We start from the raw sequence: 25,282 nt of genomic DNA, 5'->3' as shown, positions 1-25,282 counted from the left end.
GTTTCGTAAACTGAAATCCAGATAATGCTGTCCTTGAGTTCAATGCGTATTTCCTCCAGAACATTTACGTAAATTGTTGGTGTGTAATGTTGTTGCATTTGGTGTATTTTGATTTAAGCAGTATTTGCGCCGGAAGCCTTTGAGGACAGGGTTTGTAAATTTGTGAACAGGAATATTACTTCGAATGAATGCTTAACATAGATCCATGTTAAACCGACTTGTTTCGGTTGCCTTTGGACAATTTGCTGTTGTCACAAGTTGTTGTTGTAGTCCTTTCTTCTGCATTCCTGCGATATGACGACTTGTCTTGACAAGCTGAAACACTTTTTTTTACGCGAAACGTTTTTTCTCGCCAACTCGACAATGCAAAAGCAGTTCCGTCATATGTTCCAGGATGGTCAGGTACCCATGAAATGAGAGACGTAAAGAAGTAGATGAGTATTGCTATTTGGGGACCAAAATAAGTGATGATGGTCGAAGTAGAGAGGATATAGAATGTAGACTGGCAATGGCAAGGAAAGCGTTTCTGAAGAAAAGAAATTTGTCAACGTCGACCTTAGGTTTAAGTGTCACGAAGTCTTTTCTGAAAGTATTTGTGTGGAGTGTAGCCATGGATGGAAGTGAAACATGGACGATAAATAAAAGCGTCCGAAATGTGGTGCTACAGAAGAATGGCGAAGATTAGATGAGCAGATCGCGTAACTAATGAGTAGGTACTGAATAGAATTGGGGAGAAGAGGAATTTGTGGCACAACTTGACTAGAAGAAGGAATCGGTTGGTAGGACTCGTTCTGAGACATGGAGGGATCACCAATTTAGTACTGGAGAGCAGCGTGGAGGGTAAAAATGGTAGAGGGAGACTAAGAATGAATACACTAAGCAGATTCAGAAGGATGTAGGTTGCAGTAGGTACTGGGAGATGAAGCAGCTTGCACAGGATAGAGTAGCATGGAGAGCTGCATCAAACCAGTCTCAGGACTGCAGACAACATAATGATAACTGCCAGCATTTTCGCGAGAGGCAACACTGCCTGTGTTGTGGGGGATTGGGACGAAATTTTGTGAGATACATTTTTGTATCGCTGGGTTGTGAGCATTCGCGCTGCGAAATCCGAGTGCGCCAATTTTCTCCACCCTGTGTATACTGCAGGGGTATACTATCAGTGCTTTTTTTAACCGATCGTCTGATGGGTGCTTCTTATTTGGCTGTCTTCATACCTGATGTGGGCCCCACCCATGCTGAACGCGGGTTGGACACTAATGACGCAGATGAAGCAAACCTATATCCGTCCCTGTACTTATTTTCTCTGAACTTTTTACTTTGTGCGTAAAAAATTAAAAATCACATGTTTTTAGATTTGCGTGTGTTCTCAGCTACACAGGCTTTGTGATTAGATTATGATTAGACGAGTAGTAGTTAGGGGACATGCTGCTATTACACAAGGATTTACCCGAGACGAATCTCTCGGTGAATGGAAGTAGGCGTGGAATGTTGTCTCGTATTACTGTTTTTCGTTTGGTGGTGATAAGAACCGAATCTGGAAAAGAGAGTACGTAGTGATACGAAAAGTCATCAGCTGAAGACGCTCACTGGATACTTGTTTCGATCTGTGCTTTGTGATTTCAGGAAGCTTTGTGACAAGTGTAAAGGAGACCTGAAAGGTAAAATCCTGTTATTTCCGGATGAGCAGCTGCAGGAAATCGAGGATGACCGGTCGGGGTTTTTCCCTTCCATCGTGGGCTTCTTTCGTTTCTTGAAACATACCGTCTGCCCCCTGTGCAGAGTTAAACATCTGCTGTTACATAAACGGTAACTGACCTCATTTCAAATCGAGCTACTTCTCTTCTGAGTACTCCTCCACACACTACTATACGAAACTGAACAGTTGTACTGAATAAAGTGCTATGGTAGGTGGTCTTACATAGGATAAACTTTTCTTGATGTTCTCTTTAAGCCTTACTCTCCCACTTCTGCCAATTTGGTTAATTGTAATGACCAGTTTCTCAGCAGGAGATATAGCACCTCGAAGATCTGGTATCCTCCTCCGTCAGAGGAGCTGGTGGTGGTTGCTCCAAAATGTGGAAACTGCCCGGACTCATTCAGAAGAGTTCGTACATTGTGTGTTCGTTTTGGAAGTGCTGACAAGAAAACATAGCTCAGTGGTATTGAGTATCTGTAGCAGTGCTGGGTGCACCCGGTACTTGCTTCTCTTTTTGTTCGCTTTAACTAATTATAAGCCACAGTAACATCCTCTCAGAAGAGCTGATAACAGCAACTGAAACCTGAAACAAGTTTGATTTGCCCTGTCTTCTTGTTCGTCGTATTGCCCCAGTGTGATCCGCAGTCTCGGTAAGGATGAAACGTTCGCGATACAGATGCACAGGCACAATGATATTGTAAATATACGAGAAATAAAATATCCTACGCCTGATAGAGTGCTCATTCTGCAGATTTTCCAACTCTGTGTTCGTCACGATGTGACATTTGCAGCGACAGCAGCGCTCCAAGCGGCAAGAAAGCTATCCTTCATATAACGTCTAATTGCTCGTAAGATTAATGTTGGATTTCGTATTTTCCTTCCACATTATTTACGCTGCGATTTTATTTTTTTTTCATGATTTTACGTTTTAAGCGTTTGTAAAATGTCGTGAGAGACGTATTATACTAAAGTGAAGGAAAGCAGCCACAATAATCAGAAAAGAAAAATCATAAGATGGCACATATTATCAAAGAAATGTTTTCGTTTTTCCATTTTGGCTCATGTTTTCGGTACAGAGCCCTGATCTGGGTTAGGAGCGTCCATTTTTAATTACCGGGATGCGTTGTTTCTTCGCTTGTTTTCTGCGATATTCCTGTGGCTGTCTGTTCGCATTATGGTAGGCGTTTTCCTTGTTACGTAATAATTTAGCGAAGAGTCTGTTGACATTATCATTCTTACACTTCACTGTTTTCCATCACAGTAATAGTTCTATTTCATATGTCCAAAAAAAAGATGTAGTGTTGAACATTCGCATGTGTAGCGTGTCTGATGGAATTCCTTTCTTGTCTGTGTTTAGTCGTATTGCTTTTGATCTGTTATCAGTGCTGTGGAGCAAATCTCTCTCCAGCAACATTTGCGTTTGTAAACTGATGTGGTTGCATGTGAGCTAACGACATCTCACATTACGAGCATCTGCAAAAGCTAGTGTTCTAATATTTAGACGTTCCGAGCTCCTGAAGAAAATCTTTAATCTTCGGAAAATGTCAGTCTGTTACACGAGAATCGTAGAATTACGAGAGTGAGTCCAGTAATTTGATGTACGATAGATGTGGTGCGTGTGTTGCAATGTATACATAGTGTTTACCGGCAATGCTTCCAAATTGCTAATCTGTAAGGGAATTGGAGACACGTCCTAATGTGTTATTTTCCACCTTTCTCAGTCCATCTGCAATCCCCCCCTCTCTTGGAGTTTGTTTATAGCTAATGCAAACGAAACTGGCAACTTCAGTTGCTTAAACGAATGGATACCAATTGTATCATCGTTATACGGAGTAGGGGAGAAACTGGAGATAACTGGCGGATTTGTGAAGGCAACAGCTTTAGCGACAGCATTTCGCATAGTTCAAACCTGCGAACGGGTGAGGTTAGAAAGTTGGGCACGGTTCAGATTCAATAGCAGTAGTCCAATCGTAAGCCGATACATGAAGCTTGCCTGTTTTCTGTTAAAACCGACTAAGAGGAAAAAAACAAAACAGCGTTTTGTTGTGTGTACAATTTCTGTTTAAGAGGAGGAAGAATATGTATGGGAGAAACAGTTTATCTAAATATCCTGCTATCGTAGATAAAACTAGCTGTGAGAAAGAAAACAAACGTGCATATTTTCACAGCAAAGAACTTTTTTTTGTCTTTCACAATCGATTTTAACAGAAAAACTGTACATTGTTGTTTAAGAAAAATATGTAGCCTTTGTCCGTCCGAATGTTTATTGTTCTATTAGAGCATCGTGTAAAAACTCGAAATAAATCGGTTAAGTACTATTCGAGACTTCGTAAACAACGTTCAAGAACATCTTGTCAATATGTGTAATTGCAGCGATAGCACTCACATTGAACGGAATTCGTTTTCAACAATGTTGTTTAATGGCCGCTTGGTACGTTAACCAGAAGAGTGATGGCGATGTAGTTGACGATCATTACTACTCTTCAGTAACTGTGAATCATTGTCCAGACTAGGGCGGTTCACCTGTAAACCAACGTAATGCATTCTCAGCAAAGCTTGTAAGCTAATGAATTATGCTCATTCCAAAATGGTAACTGTAATATTTCAGTAAAATAATCCATAACCAATTCGTGGCTGAAATGTTTGACACAGTACATACATTTTTTCCTGTAAAAAAAAAGGTAACATTAGCGGTTTCAACGAACTACGTAGTCAATTTGAAATGTAAAACATCAGTTGGAGAATATATAATGAGAATTACGGCCATACATCTGAAAATTACGAGAAATAGTGAGACCAGGCAACCTAAGCAGTTGTGGCACAACCAAGACACTAAAGTTACGCCCATGCTTACCCAACCGTTCATTTCATGTCCTAATATAGAATAGATAAAAAGTATACCAGGTTGAAAATTGCCAAGAATTCTTGCAATGTGTCCTGCTGTGACACAACGAAATATGGTTTTTAAGGAAAAATTTTATGTGCTGTGACTATGGCTTCACTATCGTAGTGTCAAATAAAACATTCAAGCTATATTAGTCACACGCCTTACAACAATTACTTCAGAATATAGAATTTGTGGCTGGTTTGCTGCCATGTCATCAGCGTAAGGTTGCGCTGTACTGATGGTGTGGTTATTCCGTTTGTTCGCAGGAGCTGGGATCGCAGCCATTGCCGACAATCAGTGTAACGGACGATGCGTCGCACGTGGACGGTGCTGCCGCCAGCGGCCACCGGCCGAGAGCGGGTGAGTACGTAGTTCCTCTGGCTGCCGCTAGGTGGCAATCGAGGTCAAATCCCTGCAGTTCCTTAAACAGGTGCGGATCGGGCCAGTTCTGTCGGCGCTGTATCATACAGAAGCAGATTTTGTGCTTTCGTATCAATATAGGTTAGTTCTTACAGTAAAGTAATATCGGTAACCACGCACTGTTATTAACGGTATTTTTTTTTTAATAAATAGCGCCTTTAACGCGTTGGAACCGACAGCACGTTTGTCAATGTTCACAGTGATAGTCACGGCTTCGCTGAACGCGAGGCGTTGACTGATTTTCATAATACAGCAACGTAAAACGATGCTCAGCATTCAAATGTGGACAAACGTTTCAGTGAGGAAGGAAGTTGTCGTATGTTGTTGTTGTTGTTGTTGTTGTTGTTGTTGCGGTCTTCAGTCCTGAGACTGGGTTGATGCAGCTCTCCATGCTACTCTATCCTGTGCAAGCTTCTTCATCTCCCAGTACCTACTGCAACCTACATCCTTCTGAATCTGCTTAGTGTATTCATCTCTTGGTCTCCCTCTACGATTTTTACCCTCCACGCTGCCCTCCAATGCTAAATTTGTGATCCCTTGATGCCTCAGGACATGAACTACCAACCGATCCCTTCTTCTAGTCAAGTTGTGCCACAAACTCCTCTTCTCCCCAATTCTATTCAATACCTCCTCATTAGTTATGTGATCTACCCATCTAATCTTCAGCATTCTTCTGTAGCACTACCTTTCGAAAGCTTCTATTCTCTTCTTGTCCAAACTATTTATCGCCTACGTTTCACTTCCATACATGGCTACACTCCATACAAATACTTTCAGAAACGACTTCCTGATACATAAATCTATATTCGATGTTAACAAATTTCTCTTCTTCAGAAACGCTTTCCTTGCCATTGCCAGTCTACATTTTATATCCTCTCTACTTCGACCATCATCAGTTATTTTGCTCCCCAAATAACAAAACTCCTTTACTACTTTAAGTGTCTCATTTCCTAAACTAATTCCCTCAGCATCACCCGACTTAATTCGACTACATTCCATTATTCTCGTTTCGCTTTTGTTGATGTTCATCTTATATCCTCCTTTCAAGACACTGTCCATTCCGTTCAACTGCTCTTCCAAGTCCTTTGCTGTCTCTGACAGAATTACAATGTCATTGGCGAACCTCAAAGTTTTTATTTCTTCTCCATGAATTTTAATACCTCCTCCAAATTTTTCTTTTGTTTCCTTTACTGCTTGCTCGATATACAGATTGAATAACATCAGGGAGAGGCTGCAACCCTGTCTCACACCCTTCCCAACCACTGCTTCCCTTTCATGCCCCTCGACTCTTATGACTGCCATCTGGTTTCTGTACAAATTGTAAATAGCCTTTCGCTCCCTGTATTTTACCCTACCACCTTTAAAATTTGAAAGAGAGTATTCCAGTCAACATTGTCAAAAGCTTTTTATAAGTCTACAAATGCTAGAAACGTAGGTTTGCCTTTCCTTAATCTTTCTTCTAAGATAACTCGTAAGGTCAGTATTGGCTCACGTGTTCCAACATTTCTACGGAATCCAAACTGATCTTCCCCGAGGTCGCCTTCTACTAGTTTTTCCATTCGTCTGTAAAGAATTCGAGTTAGTATTTTGGAGCTGTGGCTTATTAAACTGATAGTTCGGTAATTTTCACATCTGTCTGCACCTGCTTTCTTTGGGATTGGAATTATTATATTCTTCTTGAAGTCTGAGGGTATTTCGCCTGTCTCATACATCTTGCTCACCAGATGGTAGAGTTTTGTCAGGACTGGCTCTCTCAAGGATGTCAGTAGTTCCAATGGAATGTTGTCTACTCCGGGGGCCTTGTTTCGACTCAGGTCTTTCAGTGCTCTGCCAAACTCTTTACGCAGTATCGTATCTCCCATTTCGTCTTCATCTACATCCTCCTCCATTTCCATAATATTGTCCCCAAGTACATCGCCCTTATATAGACCCTCTATATACTCCTTCCACCTTTCTGCTTTCCCTTCTTTGCTTAGAACTGGGTTTCCATCTGAGCTGTTGATATTCATACACGTGGTTCTCTTCTCTCCAAAGGTCTCTTTAATTTTCCTGTAGGTAGTATATATCTTACCCCTAGTGAGATAAGCCTCTACATCCTAACATTCGTCCTCTAGCCATCCCTGCTTAGCCTTTTTACGCTTCCTGTCGATCTCATTTTTGAGAAGTTTGTATTCCTTTTTGCCTGCTTCATTTACTGCATTTTTATATTTTCTCCTTTCATCAAGTAAATTCAATATTTCTTCTTTTACCCAAGGGTTTCTGCTAGCCCTCGTCCTTCTACCTACTTGATCCTCTGCTGCCTTCACTACTTGATCGCTCAAAGCTACCCATTCTTCTTCTATTGTATTTCTTTCCCCCATTCCTGTCAATTGCTTCCTTATGCTCTCCCTGAAACTCTGCACAACCTCTGGTTCTTTCAGTTTATCCAGGTCCCATCTCCTTAAATTCCCACTTTTTTGCAGTTTCTTCAGTTTTAATCTACAGGTCATAACCAATAGATTGTGGTCAGAGTCCACATCTGCCCCTGGAAATGTCTTACAACTTAAAACCTGGTTCCTAAATCTCTGTTTTACCATTATATAATCTATCTGATACCTTTTAGTATCTCCAGGATTCTTCCATGTATACAACCTTCTTTTATGATTCTTGAACGAAGTGTTAGCTATGATTAAGTTATGCTCTGTGCAAAATTCTACCAGGCGGCTTCCTCTTTCATGTCTTACCCCCAATCCATATTCACCTACTATGTTTCCTTCTCTCCCTTTTCCTACTCTCGAATTCCAGTCACCCATGACTATTAAATTTTCGTCTCCCTTCACTGTCTGAATAATTTCTTTTATTTCATCATACATTTCTTCAATTTCTTCGTCATCTGCAGAGCTAGTTGGCATATAAACTTTTACTACTGGAGTAGGTGTGGGCTTCGTATCTATCTTGGCCACAATAATGCATTCACTATGCTGTTTGTAGTAGCTTACCCGCATTCCTATTTTCCTATTCATTATTAAACCTACTCCTGCATTACCCCTATTTGATTTTGTGTTTATAACCCTGTGTTCACCTGACCAGAAGTCTTGTTCCTCCTGCCACCGAACTTCACTAATTCCCACTGTATCTAACTTTAACCTATCCATTTCCCTTTTTAAATTTTCTAACCTACCTGCCCGATTAAGGGATCTGACATTCCACACTCCGATCCGTAGAACGCCAATTTTCTTTCTCCTGATAACGACATCCTCCTGAGTAGTCCCCGCCCGGAGATCCGAATGGGGGACTATTTTACCTCCGGAATATTTTACCCAAGAGGACGCCATCATCATTTAATCATACAGTAAAGCTGCATGCCCTCGGGAAAAATTACGGCTGTAGTTTCCCCTTGCTTTCAGCCGTTCGCAGTACCAGCACAGCAAGGCCGTTTTGGTTATTGTTACAAGGCCAGATCAGTCAGTCATCCAGACTGTTGCCCCTGCAACTACTGAAAAGGTTGCTGCCCCTCTTCAGGAACCACACGTTTGTCTGGCCTCTCAACAGATACCCCTCCATTGTGGTTGCACCTACGTTACGGCTATCTGTATCACTGAGGCACGCAAGCCTCCCCACCAACGTCAAGGTCCATGGTTCCACCGGGGGGGGGGGGGGGGGGGAGAGGAGGGGGAGGAGTTGTCGTAATGAAGTCCAAAATTTGTGTCAGTAACCACGGTTTTCAGTTTTCAGTAATAGTGACAAAGCTATTGAAGCAACATTTTACTCCGACATTGTTTGTGAGCTCTGTAAGGCACTAAAAAAACCCTAAAATCACCCCCTGATGTTAAGGATGGCAGAAGTATTATATATGGTTTTGTGTGATGGTACATAGAAAAGTATTAGTTTGGATTCCGTAGAAATGTTGGAACCCTTGAGGCAATACTGACCCTACGGCTTACATTAGAAGCTAGATTAAGAAAAGGCAAACCTACGTTTCTAGCATTTGTAGACGTAGAAAAAGCTTTTGACAATGTTGACTGGAATACTCTTTTTCAAATTCTAAAGGTGGCAGGGGTAAAATACAGGGAGCGAAACGTTACTTACTATTTCTACAGAAACGAGATGGCAGTTATATGAGTCGAGGGTCACGAAAGGGATCCAGTGATTGGGAACGGAGTGAGACAGGGTTGTAGTCTCTGCCCGATGTCATTCAGTTTGTATATTGAGCAAGCAGTGAAGGAAACAAAAGAAAAATTCACAGTAGGTATTAAAATCCATGGAGAAGAAATAAAAACTTTGAGGTTCGCCGATGACATCGTAATTCTGTCAGAGACAGCAAAGGACTTGGAAGAGCAGTTGAACGGAATGGCTAGTGTCCTGAAAGGAGGATATAAGATGTACATCAAGAAAAGCAAAACGAAGATAAGTCGGGTGATGCTGAGCGAATTAGATTAGGAAATGAGACACTTAAAGAAGTAAAGGAATTATGCTATTTGAGGAGCAAAATAACTGATGATGGTCGAAGTAGAGAGGATATAAAATGTAGACTGCAATGGCAAGGAAAGCGTTTCTCAAAGAGAGAAATTTGTTAACATCGAGTATAGATTTAAGTGTCAGCAAGTCGTTTCTGAAAGTATTTGTATGGAGTGTAGCCACGTATGGAAGTGAAACATGGACGATAAATAGTGTGGACAAGAACAGAATTGAAGCTGTCGAAATGTGGTGCTACAGAATAATGCTGAATATTAGATGGGTAGATCACATAACTAATGAGGAAGTACTGAATAGGATTGGGGAGAAGAGAAGTTTGTGGCACAACTTGACTAGAAGAAGGGATCGGTTGGCAGGACATGTTCTGAGGCATCGAGGAATCACCAATTTAGTACTGGAGGGCAGCGTGGAGGGTAAAAATCGTAGAGGGAGACCATGAGATGAATACGCTAAGCAGATTGAGAAGGATGTACGCCGGAGTAGGTACTGGAGATGAAGAAGCTTGCACAGAATAGAGTAACAGGGAGAGCTGCATCAAACCAGTCTCAGGACTGAAGACGACGACAACAACAACAACCACCTCGTAGTCCAGATTTCCTCTGTTCGGCAGCACGTTTTCTCGTTACGGGCATTTGCGTGACCGATGGGTGGTTTTGGAGTTCCATCTAGCCCTGCCGGAGCTCCCTACGTGTTGTTTGGATACTGAGAGGACTTGCGAGAGCGACAACTGTTGAAAAACCAAACACTTTGTCTGCCACTGTTACGGAAGCACCCACCGTAACAGCGTCAATAGTTTGCCCACTTCAGCATTCCTGGGCTCCAACATAATGCCCCATAAGAACACAGAACGCTGTTTCGACCAGATCTGGCACCTGCAGTGCTTTGACACTGGAGTCACATTCGGGAGGACGACGGTTCAATCCCGCGTCCGGCCATCCTGATTTAGGTTTTCCGTGATTTCCCTAAATCGCCCCAGGCAAATGCCGGGATGGTTCCTTTCAAAGGGCACGGCCGACTTCCTTCCCCGTCCTTCCCTAATCCGGTGATCTCGCTGTCTGGTCTCCTTCCCCAAATCAACCAACCATAAATCTCCAGCGGTGTTCCCGCATTTTTTGTCGAATCCTGTATGAAGAGCGGTCCACGGCAGTTGTCAGAGTCAAACATGTCACGTCTTTTTCCGTGAGAGGGCAACGACCGTTAAAGGCAGTCCTTCGACGTAGCTGTATAGGGCAGGGGTTCCGAACAAAATTTTCTCGAGGACCCCCTCATCGAGCATGACTGGTACCTTGTCGTATCACAGTACCAAGTACCTAAAAATGCCAAGTCAAGAGTGTTTTTATACGTTTTCTATTTTTGGTACTTAGAAAAAAATTGACGTATTCACTATCGAAAAAATATTGTGCTTAAAACTTTTTCAATTTAGCTATCATTGTTGTTGTTAAATTTTTGATTATTGCTTAAAATCTTTGTCTCCAAATCTAGGTGTTTAGTATGACCGACACCTTAAAAATATAAAAATTGAATATCATACGAAATATATTTAATATAGAATGAGGTTTTCACTCTGCAGCGGAGTGTGCGCTGATATGAAACTTTCTGGAAGATTAAAACTGTGTGTTGGACCGAGACTCGAACTTTTCTTTTAAACCATATATATTTATTTAAATATATTAAGAGCGATACATTAAAAAGACATTTTATTGTATTAATCTATTATATTTCTGGTGTTGGTTAATATTACTGTCATTTTATAGGTTTTCGTTTTTATATTTTTCCTTTTTCGTTTTTCTCATATTGTTGTTCCTTGGACCCCTTTACATGGCCATTTGTCATTTTTAGACATAGCAGGACAGGCATAACAATTTATAAGTATCATAGACAGATTGGTTTTGAGTTCATGTTTGTGTATGTGATGCCACAGGCACATTGTGCATTCTGGTTTGATCTTTTCCTCTAGTCCATGATAGATGGAGCAGAAGTGGAAGAAACTTTCTTACATATACTACAGATTATACATAAATTGAAGAAGAGAGAAAATTTTTTCATATTATGTAAGAGAAGAAGAAAGTGGAGTGTGAGTAAACAATATAATTTTATAGGCACATAGTAAAGGAAATCTTCTTAAAAAATTGAGTTGTTGGCGCTTTCCACTAATTAATGCTTGTCTTCTAGACAACATGGTACAAATAATGAAAAAAATTAATTAAAAAAACTGGTAGTACCTCTGTGCATACTTTTGACACTGTTTTGGCTGCGAGCATGGCAGATGTTTGGCGAGAAGCACTTTGTATCGGAGATTTCACTCAGGAGAAACACTTTATACTACTATACTTCACTATTTGATGCGAGAGGAGAAAGCAATTTATCTTCTCTGGTGCACTTATTCACTATCACTGCACGCGTTCTTGTTGTGTGTGTGTGTGTGTGTGGTGTGTGTGTGTGTGTGTTGGAAGTGCTGAGGGTCGGGACCTCTGCCTTTCGCGGGCAAGTGCTCTACCATCTGAGCTACCCAAGCACGACTCACGCCCCCTCCACACAGCTTTACTTCTGCCAGTATCTCGTCTCCTACCTTCCAAACTTTACAGAAGCTCTCCTGCGAACCCTGCAGAACCAGGACTCCTGAAAGAAAGGATATTGCGGAGACATGGCTTAGCCACAGCCTGGGGATGTTTCCAGAATGAGATTTTCACTCAGCAGCTGAGTGTGCGCTGATGTGAAACTTCCTGGCAGGAGAGCTTCTGTAAAGTTTGGAAGGTAGGAGACGAGGTACTGGCAGAAGTAGAGCTGTGAGGACGGGGCGTGAGTCGTGGTTGGGTAACTCAGTTGGTAGAGCACTTGCCCGCGAAAGGCAAACGTCCCGACCCTCAGTTGGGGCAGTGACTGGACTAGGGACGTTCGTGTTTGTGGACCGACAACCGTAGCACTGCCCGACAACCGACGAACGGTAACAGCGCAATCCCGCGGCCAATCGTAGCGCACGCCGCCAGGTTTCCATAAATTCAAAATGGTGCGTTGTCGACCTACACAACATTAGGAATTTTACTTGCTACTGGCATCAGCTATCCAAGGTTAAAATTTCCTGACACAGTTTTTTCTCCACACTGTGTTGTTAAAACATTATTCGTGAATGACAGAAAATTTGTGTATGGCTTCATTGTTGCTCAAATGGAACTGTATGGGTCCAGAGTCCTTCCTCAATCCGACATCTGTGATGGATATATTCAGATGGAAGTGATGAATGAAAGTTCTTACTGAGGCCGGGACTCGAACTCAGGTCTCCTGTATCATCAGGCAGAGGGGCTAACCACTGCGACATCTTGGGACAGTGGCTTTGTGTAACTACATGGATGACCCAGGCACGTCTACCTCCTCGGTCCAAATCCTCATTCACGGTCAGCCCACTTTGTGTTTCCCGTAAATTGGAACAGCATTGCGGAAGCTCACCAACCGTGTTGGAGTAGCAGCTCAGCCCTGCCTGCAACCCACTGCTAACTCGGCTCAGGCGTCAGTGGGAGGACGAAGGCTTGCACCTGTGCAAAGTGCGATGCTCCTGCCCTTTCATTTGCCATTAAACTTGACCGTGTAGCGCCAGACTTCTGAACGGAACCAAACGCCTGGAACGACTTACGGCACTACACTACTGGCCATTAAAATCGCTACACCAAGAAGAAATGCAGATTATAAACGGTTATTCATTGGACAAATATATTATACCAGAACTGACATGTGATTACATTTTCGCGCAATTTGGGTGCATAGATCCTGAGAAATCTGTACCCAGAACAACCACCTCTGGCCGTAATAACTGCCTCTACACGCCTGGGCATTGAGTCAAACACAGCTCGGATGGCGTGTACAGGTACAGCTGCCCATGCGGCTTTAACACGACACCACATTTCATTATGAGTAATGACTGGAGTATTGTGACGAGCCAGTTGCTCGGCCACCATTGACCAGACGTTTTCAGTTGGTGAGAGGTCTGGAGAATGTTATGGCCAGGGCAGCAGTCGAACGTTTTCTGCATCCAGAAAGGCCCGTACAGGACATGCAACATGCAGTAGTCCATTATCCCGCTGAAATGTAAAGTTTCGCAGGGATCGAATGAGGGGTAGAGCCACGCGTCGTAACACGTCTGAAAGTAACATCCACTGCTCAAAATGCCGTCAATGCGAACAAGAGGTGACCGAGACGTGTAACCGATGGCACCCCATACCATCACGCCAGGTGATACGCCAGTATGGCGATAACGAATACACGCTTCCAATGTGCGTTCACTGCGATGTCGCCAAACACGGATGCGACCATCATGATGTGTAAACAGAATCTGTATTGATCCGAAAAAATGACGTTTTGCCACTTGTGCACCCAGGTTCGTCGTCGAGTACACCATCGCAGGCGCTCCAGTCTGTGATACAGCGTCAAGGGTAACCACAGCCACGGTCTCAGAGCTGATAGTCCGTGCTGCTGCAAACGTCGTCGAACTGTTCGTGCAGATGGTTGTTGCCTTGCAAACGTCCCCATCTGTTGATTCAGGGATCGAGACGTGGCTGCACGATCCGTTACAGCCGTGCGGATAAGATGCCTGACATCTGGACTGCTAGTGATACGAGGCCGTTGGGATGCAGCACGGCGTTCCATATTACCCTCCTGAACTCACCGATTCCATATTCTGCTAACAGCCATTGGATCTCGACCGACGCGAGCAGCAATGTCGCGATACGATAAACCGCAATCGCGATAGGCTACAATCCGACCTTTATCAAAGTTGGAAACATTATGGTACGCATTTCTCCTCCTTACACGAGGCATCACAACAACGTTTCACCACGCAACGCCGGTCAACTGCTGTTTGTGTATGAGAAATCGGTTGGAAACTTTCCTCGTGTGAGCACGTTGTAGGCGTCGCCACCGGCGCCAACGTTGTGTGAAATCGTAAGTAATAACACTTCCACAAAATATCGCGAAGTGAACTGTTTGATAATCTATAACTAACAAAACTGTACGATTATAGATCCCACTGATGTCTTAGAAAAGGAGAATGCGAAACGCGTGTAGGATTAATAAAATAACTAGCAGCATGAAAAGGCAGTTTGATTTGCAAAACAAGAATTTGTATTCAGAATGAGATTTTCACTCTGCAGCGGAGTGTGCGCCGATATGAATTTATATGCTTGATGCGGAGGATGGCCATACAAACAAACTTGTTTCTAAGTAGTGTTTCCCGAAAAGAACATCTTCCCTTCAGGAATTCCCATTAGAGTTCCCGAAGCGTCTCCTTAGCAATTACGTGCTTTTTTTTTTTATCTGCCGGTGACAAATCTAGCAGCCTTCCTCTGAATTGCTTCGATGTTTTCAATATACAGAATAACATTGCAGGAAACACTGAAAAATACTGTAATGTCTATAAAGTCTCATATATTTGGTTTGTAATTTGCTGAAGGCACAAGGACAATGTGTAGCTTCACCGAGAGCACATTTCCATAAACGAAGTGAACAGAGTGCTTTGAGTGGCACAGCAAAACTGGGTGGAAAAGTGATCGATTACCCTTCGTTGTGTTGAAGACACAATGCTGACAGCTGTGGCTATAAATCATACGTCTTGAATACAACATATTCTTTTGCAGTCTGTTACCAATCGCTTAACATTATACTGGCTGTCACTGCACTGACATCACACGCTGTTTAACTGGGAAGTCACTGTGCCAATTACGAATGGTATAAGTAGTGGCCCAATAGCAGTAGTGTTCGATATGCAGCGATGCTGTCTGCTTGTCGATGATGTCATTGCAGGAGTTAGATTTGCTTCTTAGAATTTCTCGTGTCAACTTGTTTTACGTTTCATGCTTCCTTCCATAGACATTACTAACACTGTAAATTGGGTGTACGTTAGTATACATTGTGACGCAGGTAGTGTAGATTCACTTTGCACGGAATGACAAGACGACGTTAATTCATATTTCAGAACCAAGTAATTATTCAATAAGATAAATAAAACGAAAACTGGAGAGAATTTCACTGGAAATATTTATACTGAAGACCCTGGCCAATATTGTGTAGGGTCCTCGCGAGCACGCAGAAGTGCCGCAAGACGATGTGGCACGGCCATGCCTCATTTCTCAAGTAGTGCTGGACGGAATTGACGCGATAAATTCGTCAGGCCTGTACATAAATCAGTTAGAGTACGAAGCGGTGGAGATCTCTTCTGAGCAGCACGTTGCAGGACATCCCAGATATGCTCAACAATGTTCATGTCTGGGGAGTTTGGTGGCCATCGGAAGTGTTTAAACTCAGAAGAGTGTTCCCGGAGTGACTGTGTAGCAGTTGTGAACGGGTGGGGTGTTGCATTGTCCTGCTGGAATTGCCCAAGTCCGCCTGAATACGCAATGGACACGAATGGATGCAGGTGATGAGACAGGATGCTTATGTAAATGTCAGGTGCCATGCTCGTATCTAGACAGTCGTATCAGGGGTCCCATATCACTCCAACTGTACACGCCCCCACACCATCACAGAGCCTCCACCAGCTTGCGCAGTCCCCTGCTGACATGCAGGGTCCATGGACTCGTGAGGTTGTCTCCATACCCGTACACGTCCATCCGTTCGGTACAGTTTGAAACGAGACTCGTCCGACCAGGTAACATGTCTCCAGTCATCAACAGTCCGGGGTCGGTGTTGGCGGTCCCTGGCGAGGCGTAAAGCTTGGTGTCGTGCAGTCATCAAGCGTACACGTGGTGGTCTTCGGCTACGAAAGCCCATATCGATGATGTTTCGTCGAACGGTTCGCACCACACTGACGCTTGTCGATGGCGCAGCATTGAAATCTGCAGCAATTTGCGAAAGAGTTGCAGAGATGTCAATTCTGTTGCACTCGAAAACTTTTCGTCGATTATTACGAACTGCTGCCTAAGCTATTTTGAATATGCTTACTGTGTTCATCCTTGGTCTTCTGCTACAATTTCTGCTTCACACACACACAAAAAATGGTTCAAATGGCTCTGAGCACTGTGGGACTTAACATCTATGGTCATCAGTCCCCTAGAACTTAGAACTACTTAAACCTAACTAACCTAAGGACATCACACAACAACCAGCCCTCACGAGGCAGAGAAAATCCCTGACCCCGCCGGCAATTGAACCCGGGCGCGGGAAGCGAGAACGCTACCGCACGACCACGTGCTGCGGACACTTCACACACACATACATTCATCCTTTACAAGCTCACAATTGTTCGATGACTGACTGTGTGTCCTATGGATTGATGACTTTTGTAATCCGGCCAAACGAGGTGGCGTACGATCCGTATGCGGGAGCACAATGGTTCAAATCCACGACCGACCATCCTCACTCATTAAGGTATTCCATCATTTCCCCCCCAAATCGCTTCAGGCAAATGCCGGGATGGTTCCTATGAAAGGGCACAGCCGACTTCGTTTCACATCCTCTCCTATTCCGAGTTCATGCTCGGTCTGTAATGACCTCGTTGCCGACATGGCGTTAATCTCTCCTTCCCTCCCCCCCTCCCACCCTCCTTTCTTGTAGTTGAGTTACGCCATAAATTTCTCCCACCCTCCCCGTCTCCCCCAATTCTGTTCAGAACCACCTCGTTAATAGCGTGATCTTCCCATATAATCGTCGCCATTCTTCCATGGCGCAACATTTCAAAAACCCTCTCTTCTATTCTGTTCGCAAATAGCGAAATTTTGGGTGTGGAGTTTGGGTTCGCTCTGTGTTCGTAAATAAGCGGACGTTAGCAGACGCCGTAGCTGTTTTAGGGGAGCCGGCGTCGTGATGCAAACTCGTTTTTACGAAATACGCACGCATCTGCATCTGGAAGTGCACTTGATGCAAAGATTGGCAACTTGTTATCAGACAGAGATAAAAGTGTCACGAGCGTAAATCGGGAAATGATAAGATACCGTCCGACAAGACTGTCGCCTGTGTGTCACTGCAGCCATTTAAGGTTAAAACTAAGACACAAATCTCGCTTAGGCTCTTAAATTTGCTTCTCATTTGCAAAACTTTCACGTCGGTGGTCGAAAGGTAATTTCGTAAAGCGGCACTGCATAAAACGAATCTGCAATAAAAATCTGCAAAAATATCTTCTTTGAAGAGATTATTTCTGAGCTCTGTTGCGTAAAAAGCATTTGCAGGCATAGGTAGCAGAGTGCATGCAGTACGAATGTGTGTAATTCTGGGGCCGCTACATTGAATCAAGCTAATAGCGTGTTTATTTTACGAATGATTAAACATCACATTTATTAACAAATAGAAATGCAGATAATAAATATGGGCCGTGCGGGATTAGCCGAGCGGTCTAAGGCGCTGTAGTCATGGACTGTGCAGCTGGTCCCGGCGGAGGTTAGAGTCCTCCCTCGGGCATGTGGGCATGTGTGTGTGTGTGTGTCTTTGTCCTTGTCCTTGTCCTTAGGATAATTTAGGTTAAGTAGTGTGTAAGCTTAGGGACTGATGACCTTAGCAGTTAAGTCCCGTAAGATTTCACACACATTAATAAATATGGAATCATAATTTCTTAAGAAAAATGACATCTGCTTTTATTCTTAATTACCGGTCGAACGCCAATAAATTAAGATGCGGTACAGAAGTGCGAAAGGACATACTGTTCAATGAAAATAAGTATTACGTACTGAATAACGGTGGCCAATCTGCAGAAGTAAAATAGCATTACTTATATCGCTGAATGACTAAAACGCTCTCCCCAATCCAACTTTAGGTTATCTATCTGACGGCTTTGAGTGGTAGCCAAAATTTGATTTTCAGTACTTTTCATCTAATTATAAACGAAGTTTCAAAATATAAAATGCTTTCATCATGTACTTATTAAGAGGTATTACATTACGTTAACGATTTAACACAATAACAATAATACAGACAGCACAGTGTTATGCATTGTTTAAAAATAGGATGAGGTAGAACAATTTCGGTAATTTCGGACGAATGCTACTGTAAGTGGAAACGTATTGAAGATAGAAATAATTTAAATTATCGCACATCTTCTTTGATGTTCAGAGAATATATAACACTAATATCACGCCATTACAAATGTTGCTTTAAACACAAGAATAGGTTACAGAACGGAGCAAAACTTCTCGAAAATGTGCCGCAGTAGGTACAATTGTTATCAAGACTTCATACAATTCTGAAATTTGACATCTTCGACATAAAAAATGACTATGGTACCAGAAATTACAAATTTGGCAGCGAACCCTATCACACTTTGCCAATGATTCCTCACTATAATAATTCAAGAAACAAATTCCACAACTATTCTCGGTTTTACTGGCGATTTGAAGCTTTAAATACGTCTTTAATCATTACGCATAGACCTACATTTGTTTGTTCTTGTTGATTGTGTTTCTTTCTTCGTTCGTGTTAAAAAGATTTCTCTTGTTGCGAAGGTTTTCGAGCTTTTCATTTTAATTGAGTCGAATTGATGTGCATCTTTTCCTTTTCCGAGACTATACTTATTTTCTGTGGAGTTGGCAAAATGTCGTTGACAGTTATCGTGCAGAGAAATGGTACTGGGTGCTGGTGTTACGGATTTCCCGCGCTCTTCAAGTTACGTCTCTCAAAGTTAAGCATTACTGTGGTGGGTGCTGAAGAAGCAGGAGCCTCGAATAACGATGAATAACACGCACCTGTTAGAGTTTTACCCTTTTCCAGATAGTCGATGAAGATTATCCCTTGCGAATTCCAAAAGGCTGTCGCCGTAACGTTTCCGGCCGAAGGAATGGCCTTCGCCTTTTTTGGTGCAGATTCTCCCTTGCTAGCCCATTGTTTAGATTGTTGTTTGGTGTCAGGGACTGCAGTAATGTATCCCTGTTTCATCCACAGTGACAAAAAGACGCTTAAAGTCATGCGGATTCTTCCTGGACAGCTGCAAACCATCCGTGCAACACTTAGCGAGATTCCGTTTTTGGTCAAGCGTGAGCAATGGCGGAACCCATCTTGCGGATAGCTGTCTCATGTCCAAATGTTTGTGCAAAGTATTATGTACCCGTTCATTCGAGACGCCCACAGCACTCGCAATCCCACGCACCTTCACTCTTCCGCCATCCGTCACCACATCACGGATTTTATGGATGATTTCTGGAGTCGTGGCCTCCACAGGGCGTCCAGAAAGCTCAGCATCACTTGTGCCCATACGGACACTCCGAAAAATTTTGAAACCACTTGTAAACTGTTCTACCCGAAGGTACAGAGTCGCCATAATGTTTGTCAAGCTTCTCTTTAGTCTCCTGAGGCGTTTTGCCTTTTATAATGCAGTGTTTAATCACCACACGAAATTTCTTTCGTCCATATTTTGACAATCACTAGACTTCCTTGATTCACACGAATGCCAAACACAAAGAAGTAGACCAATATGGCTGGAAGTTGGTGTGCGTTCTAAGTAAACGTGACCTCGCTACTCGCCGGTGGTGCCATCTCTCAGACTTTGCACGGACTTTCCAAACGCCTCTCATATGCTCACAGATGCTTGTTACATCACAAAACCACGTTACACAATCGTACATCTGTTTACATATGCTGCAAATATTCCCTTCTTAAATATTTTAGCGACGACCGACTTTTTATAATGGATTTTTATCCACTTGACATCTTGTGCGTGAGATTCTGTGTGAAATGAACATGTTTTACAACAAAAACGATTTTAATGCATGAAGATTACAGCGAAGTCTCTTTAAACCAGTTGCCTTAGAGAACTATTATAAGAGATCTTGACTGTTGGTTTTTTTACCATAGGTTTCTGTTTCCCGCTATTCTATTGAGTACCTCCTCATTAGTTAGAGCCTGCATTATCTACCCATCTAGTTTCTCCATTCCTCTTTGGCACCGAATTTCAAAAGCGTCTCTTTTCTGTTCGCGTGTGAAATCGCAGCAATACCGAAACTTATGGTGTGGAGTGATAGAAACTCGTTGTACGAAATACGGACGCATCTGCATGTGGAAGTCCAAAGATGCAAAGATTGGGAGCAGACAGAGAGAAACGTGTCACGAGCGTAAATCGGGAAATAAGGTACCGTTTGATAAGGCTGTCGGCTGTGTGTCACTGGAATCACTCACATTCTCAGATCTGGGAGCCATTTAAGGTTAAAACCGGGACAAATATCTCGCATGGGCTCTGCGGTTTCGTTCGTATGTACACAATTGGAGCGCCACTGACAATTTTTCCTACAGCACTTCAAAAAATGTCTCCCTTGAAGGTTAGACGATCTCTAGGCGTTGCTGAGTAAAAAGCATTTGCAGTCGTCGGCAGCTGAGTGGAGTAGTAGAGATGCTACAGCAAATTTCGGTAATTGCCTATTTATTTTCAAGTTTAAATAAACTCCGCATTTATTAACAAACACGAATTCACGTATTTATTAAGAAAATACGTACTTTTATTTTTAGGTATTGGTTGAACGAAGATAAATTAAGATGTTGTAGGCAAGTGCGAAATGCCCTACTGTTACATTAAAAAATGTATTAAGTAAGTGTTCTATCACCAGACGTAAAACACTGCTGTCTGTATTACTAAGTGGCCAAAGCTCTCTCTGTTTCATCTGCAGGTTGCCTTCCTAAAGACTTCCAGGGGCAACAAAACTTCGATTTTCAGTATTTTCTCAGCTAATTATGGACAACATTGAAGAATAGAAAATACTTTCATGATCTGTTAAGAGGTTCAATCTAACATTAAAAATTTAACCCAGTTACGTCAGGTACTGCAGTTAGAAACACTGTAGAGCTCTTGAGACAGTACAACTAGAAGCGCGCAAATTCCCCACGTTATGTTCATCGAGCGTTTGAGAACGGTAACACCAGCGACTTCCAACAAATTTCGCATACAATTGCACCTTTAGGAAACTTGGCCTCGCTGACACCGCACACAAAATAATTGGAGGGGCAAAAAGTTTATCGCCTACTACATTTTCACTTTTCGTGCAGAAAAACTACAGCGTCGTAGATGCCGTTTTAATTCATTGCTTCTTTACGACGAAATCTCTTTGCAACACAGCATCCACATATAGTTTCACCAACATGCGACATAATCGCGTGTACAAACAGTGATCCAATACTGTAAAATCCGTTTTTATTCCAGTCTCTGATCACAAATGAAATCTTTATAGACGATGACCGGTTTCAGTCTGTAATGACAATCTTCAAATCTTTTTTACACCATGTCTGAAGATAGTCATTACAGACTGAAGCTGGTCATCGTCGATAAAGATTTCATTTGTGATCAGAGACTGGAATAAAAAGCATCCACATGTCGTGCTGAATGCTCCTGCAAAATTATATTACTGTACTGCAGATCGTACAAAAGATACGGCGTCATTAACGTGGAGATGTCTGAAAAACTAGCTTCTGTCGAAAAGGAACGTGTTCGGGCATAGTTTTTAGGCGCTTAGCGTCAGATATTTTAGACATTAAGTTACGTGTAAAGTAATCAACTTAGAAGTTGTTTTAAACCGGGGGTTCGATTCTTTAATCATTCTTAAGAGAGGGACGGAGCGGTCGCTGACACATTCTGTCCGACGTCCCGAATTTTTTCACCAACTTGTAATTTACTGCGAATTCTGACGCTTACACGGGATAGATAATTACAAATAAAGTGTTGACAAGAATAAAACTAAAGTTTCACTATTGATTAACAATTGTAAGCGTTAACTAGCTGTATATGGCCAAGGTTTGCTGTCGCTCAGTCACCTCAAACGGAAAAAAAAGAAAAGAGAAGGCACACGTTTCTAAGAACGGGGAATGGAGGTACATCTTAATATCCTTCCCTCCTCTGTCCCATTCTTTGTCTACCTCAAACTCCTTTTTTGTCCGTCTACTACTACTCCTTCGCCCTCCCCATCATCTTCTCCCCTCTTTCTGTAGCCATCGCTCTCTCTCTCTCTGGCTCTCTCTCTCTCTCTCTCTCTCTCTCTCTCTCTCTCTCGCTGGCTCGCTCTCGCGCTCTCTCTCACTCTCTCTCTCACTCTCTCTCGCTCTCGCTCTCGCTCTCGCTCTCGCTCTCGCTCTCGCTCTCGCTCTCGCTCTCGCTCTCGCTGGCTCGCTCTCGCTCTCGCTGGCTCGCTCTCTCTCTCGCTGGCTCGCTCTCTCTCTCGCTGGCTCTCTCTCTCTCGCTGGCTCTCTCTATCTCTATCTATCTATCTATCTATCTCTCTATCTATCTCTCTATCTATCTATCTATCTCTCTATCTATCTGTCTGTCTATCTCTCTATCTGTCTGTCTATCTCTCTATCTGTCTGTCTATCTCTCTATCTGTCTGTCTATCTCTCTATCTGTCTGTCTATCTCTCTATCTGTCTGTCTATCTCTCTATCTGTCTGTCTATCTCTCTATCTGTCTGTCTATCTCTCTATCTGTCTATCTATCTCTCTATCTGTCTATCTATCTCTCTATCTGTCTATCTCTCTATCTATCTGTCTATCTCTCTATCTATCTCTCTATCTATCTGTCTATCTATCTCTCTATCTATCTGTCTATCTATCTGTCTATCTCTCTATCTATCTGTCTATCTCTCTATCTATCTGTCTATCTCTCTATCTATCTGTCTATCTCTCTATCTATCTGTCTATCTCTCTATCTATCTATCTCTCTATCTATCTGTCTGTCTATCTCTCTATCTCTCTATCTGTCTATCTCTCTATCTGTCTATCTCTCTATCTGTCTATCTCTCTATCTGTCTATCTCTCTATCTGTCTATCTCTCTATCTGTCTATCTCTCTATCTGTCTATCTCTCTATCTGTCTATCTCTCTATCTGTCTATCTCTCTATCTGTCTATCTCTCTATCTGTCTATCTCTCTATCTGTCTATCTCTCTATCTGTCTATCTCTCTATCTGTCTATCTGTCTATCTGTCTATCTGTCTATCTCTCTATCTGTCTATCTCTCTATCTGTCTATCTGTCTATCTCTCTATCTGTCTATCTCTCTATCTGTCTATCTCTCTATCTGTCTATCTCTCTATCTGTCTATCTCTCTATCTGTCTATCTCTCTATCTGTCTATCTCTCTATCTGTCTATCTATCTATCTGTCTATCTATCTATCTGTCTATCTATCTATCTGTCTATCTATCTATCTATCTCTCAATCTCTCAACATGGTCACTGTGGCGACAAACACATTTCTGGCAAAGAGGGACCCGTTTGATGATACCTTCTCACAGGAACAATAGTCACCAACCTGGGGCTAAGTACCCCTGAGGGGGGGGGGGGGGGGGATGATACCGTCTCACAGGGGCAATAGTTACCAACCTGGGGCTAAGTACCCCTGAGGGGGGGGGGGGATGATACCGTCTCACAGGGGCAATAGTTACCAACCTGGGGCTAATTACCCCTGAGGGGAAAAACGAAATTTTCCGAGGCATAAAAACTAAACGATTCGCTTCTGTTTCAGTCACGAAACTAAATTATTTTCAAAAGACCAATACTCACTGTTTTGTAAGACTCTAATATCGATCAAACACAGTGATTCACTAATAAACGCTAATGTTTTAATATGTTATTCTGCAAGTAAAACTAAAAATAATTTCATATAAACATAGATATTTAACTACGGAGCTACGGCTAATAAGGTATTTTGCCCGAAATTTAGCAACTTCGCTAATACGAAACCATCACAAAACTGTAAGAGGTTAAAGTAAAGCACCATTTCCAGTTATTTTGTTCTTACTGATCTGGCGAATCTAATAAAACATGGGCCGTAACAGCCGGCCTGTGTGCCGAGCGGTTCTAGCTAGGCACTTCAGTCTGCAACCGCGCGACAGCTACGGTCGCAGGTTCCAATCCTGCCTCTGGCATGGATGTGTGTGATGTCCTCACGTTAGTTAGGTTTAAGTAGTTCTATGTTCTAGGGGACTGATGTCTCAGAAGTCAAGTCCCACAGTACTCAGAGCCATTGGAACCATTTTTTGTGCCGTAACATAACCGTATACAGTAGTACTCGCACTTCAACTCTAAACATGTGGTCAAGAGAGCTGTGGTCGCAAAAATACCCTCACCGACAGGGTCCAGAGGCGGGTGTCAGGCCACGTTAGTGGAAATCCGTTCGAGACCCAATAGGAATTGCTGTCGCCACTGAATGCAAGTCCAACTCAAACTGTTTCCGAGCAGACAGTGAAAAGGGAAGTTAGACATTCGACATTTCTAGTACGGTAGCGGAAGGCAGTTGCCCACAGTGGGGCACACCAAGCTGTACGCCTCCAGTGGACCGAGCTGCGCGGAGACTGGACAATGGCTGACTGGGGGTCAAGTGACCCGAGGTGTCGGACGCAGTTGTTCAATCCCAATTCTGTGGAGGGTGGTGTTGTAAATGGAGGCGGTGCTGTCATCTTCTGTGGCTTTTTTTCATACCGTGAGTTTACAACCATACCGCTACTGTTCTAATTTAGTATGCTTTTACCTAAATAACAGAAAATCTGGGCTCTATGTTGCCACGTATAACCCTCTTACTAAATTCAGTTTAGTTTTCAAATACACTAAGTTATGGGAAGATAGGCCTATTACCCTTTCTACAGGTTTTGACCGTATGTTGTGTCCAATGCATAAATAAATCAGATATTCAATTCTCTTCCCAAGATCGAAAGAAATGCAGTATGAATATTACGTTACTGTAGCTAGGACAACTCAGATCCAAGTTCATTTAACGGTTTTAAACGTGTACCAATGGTCGCCAGCCTATGCAGGCAATGAAACACTGTTGGTGGTGGTGGTGGTGGTGGTGGTGGTGGTGGTGGTGGTCTTCTTCAGTCCAAAGACTGGTTTGATGCAGCTCTCCACGCTATTCTATCCTGTGCAAGCTTCTTCATCTCCCAG

The 25,282-nt window shown here is 42.8% G+C and overlaps 1 protein-coding gene across 1 annotated transcript in view; it reads left to right on the top strand.

The window, feature by feature from the left end:
• The window catches only part of LOC126295070 (homeobox protein B-H1-like), a 295,733-nt gene that overhangs the window by 225,461 nt on the left and 44,990 nt on the right, over nucleotides 1–25,282 (top strand). The window contains exon 3 of the mRNA XM_049987316.1: nucleotides 4,853–4,946. Coding sequence (XP_049843273.1) covers nucleotides 4,853–4,946 — 94 coding nt within the window. The remainder of the gene's footprint in view (nucleotides 1–4,852; nucleotides 4,947–25,282) is intronic.

This window comes from Schistocerca gregaria, chromosome 11 (genome assembly GCF_023897955.1).
Source record: "Schistocerca gregaria isolate iqSchGreg1 chromosome 11, iqSchGreg1.2, whole genome shotgun sequence".
Lineage (NCBI taxonomy): Eukaryota > Metazoa > Arthropoda > Insecta > Orthoptera > Acrididae > Schistocerca > Schistocerca gregaria.
This window is presented reverse-complemented; position numbering and strand designations above follow the sequence as displayed.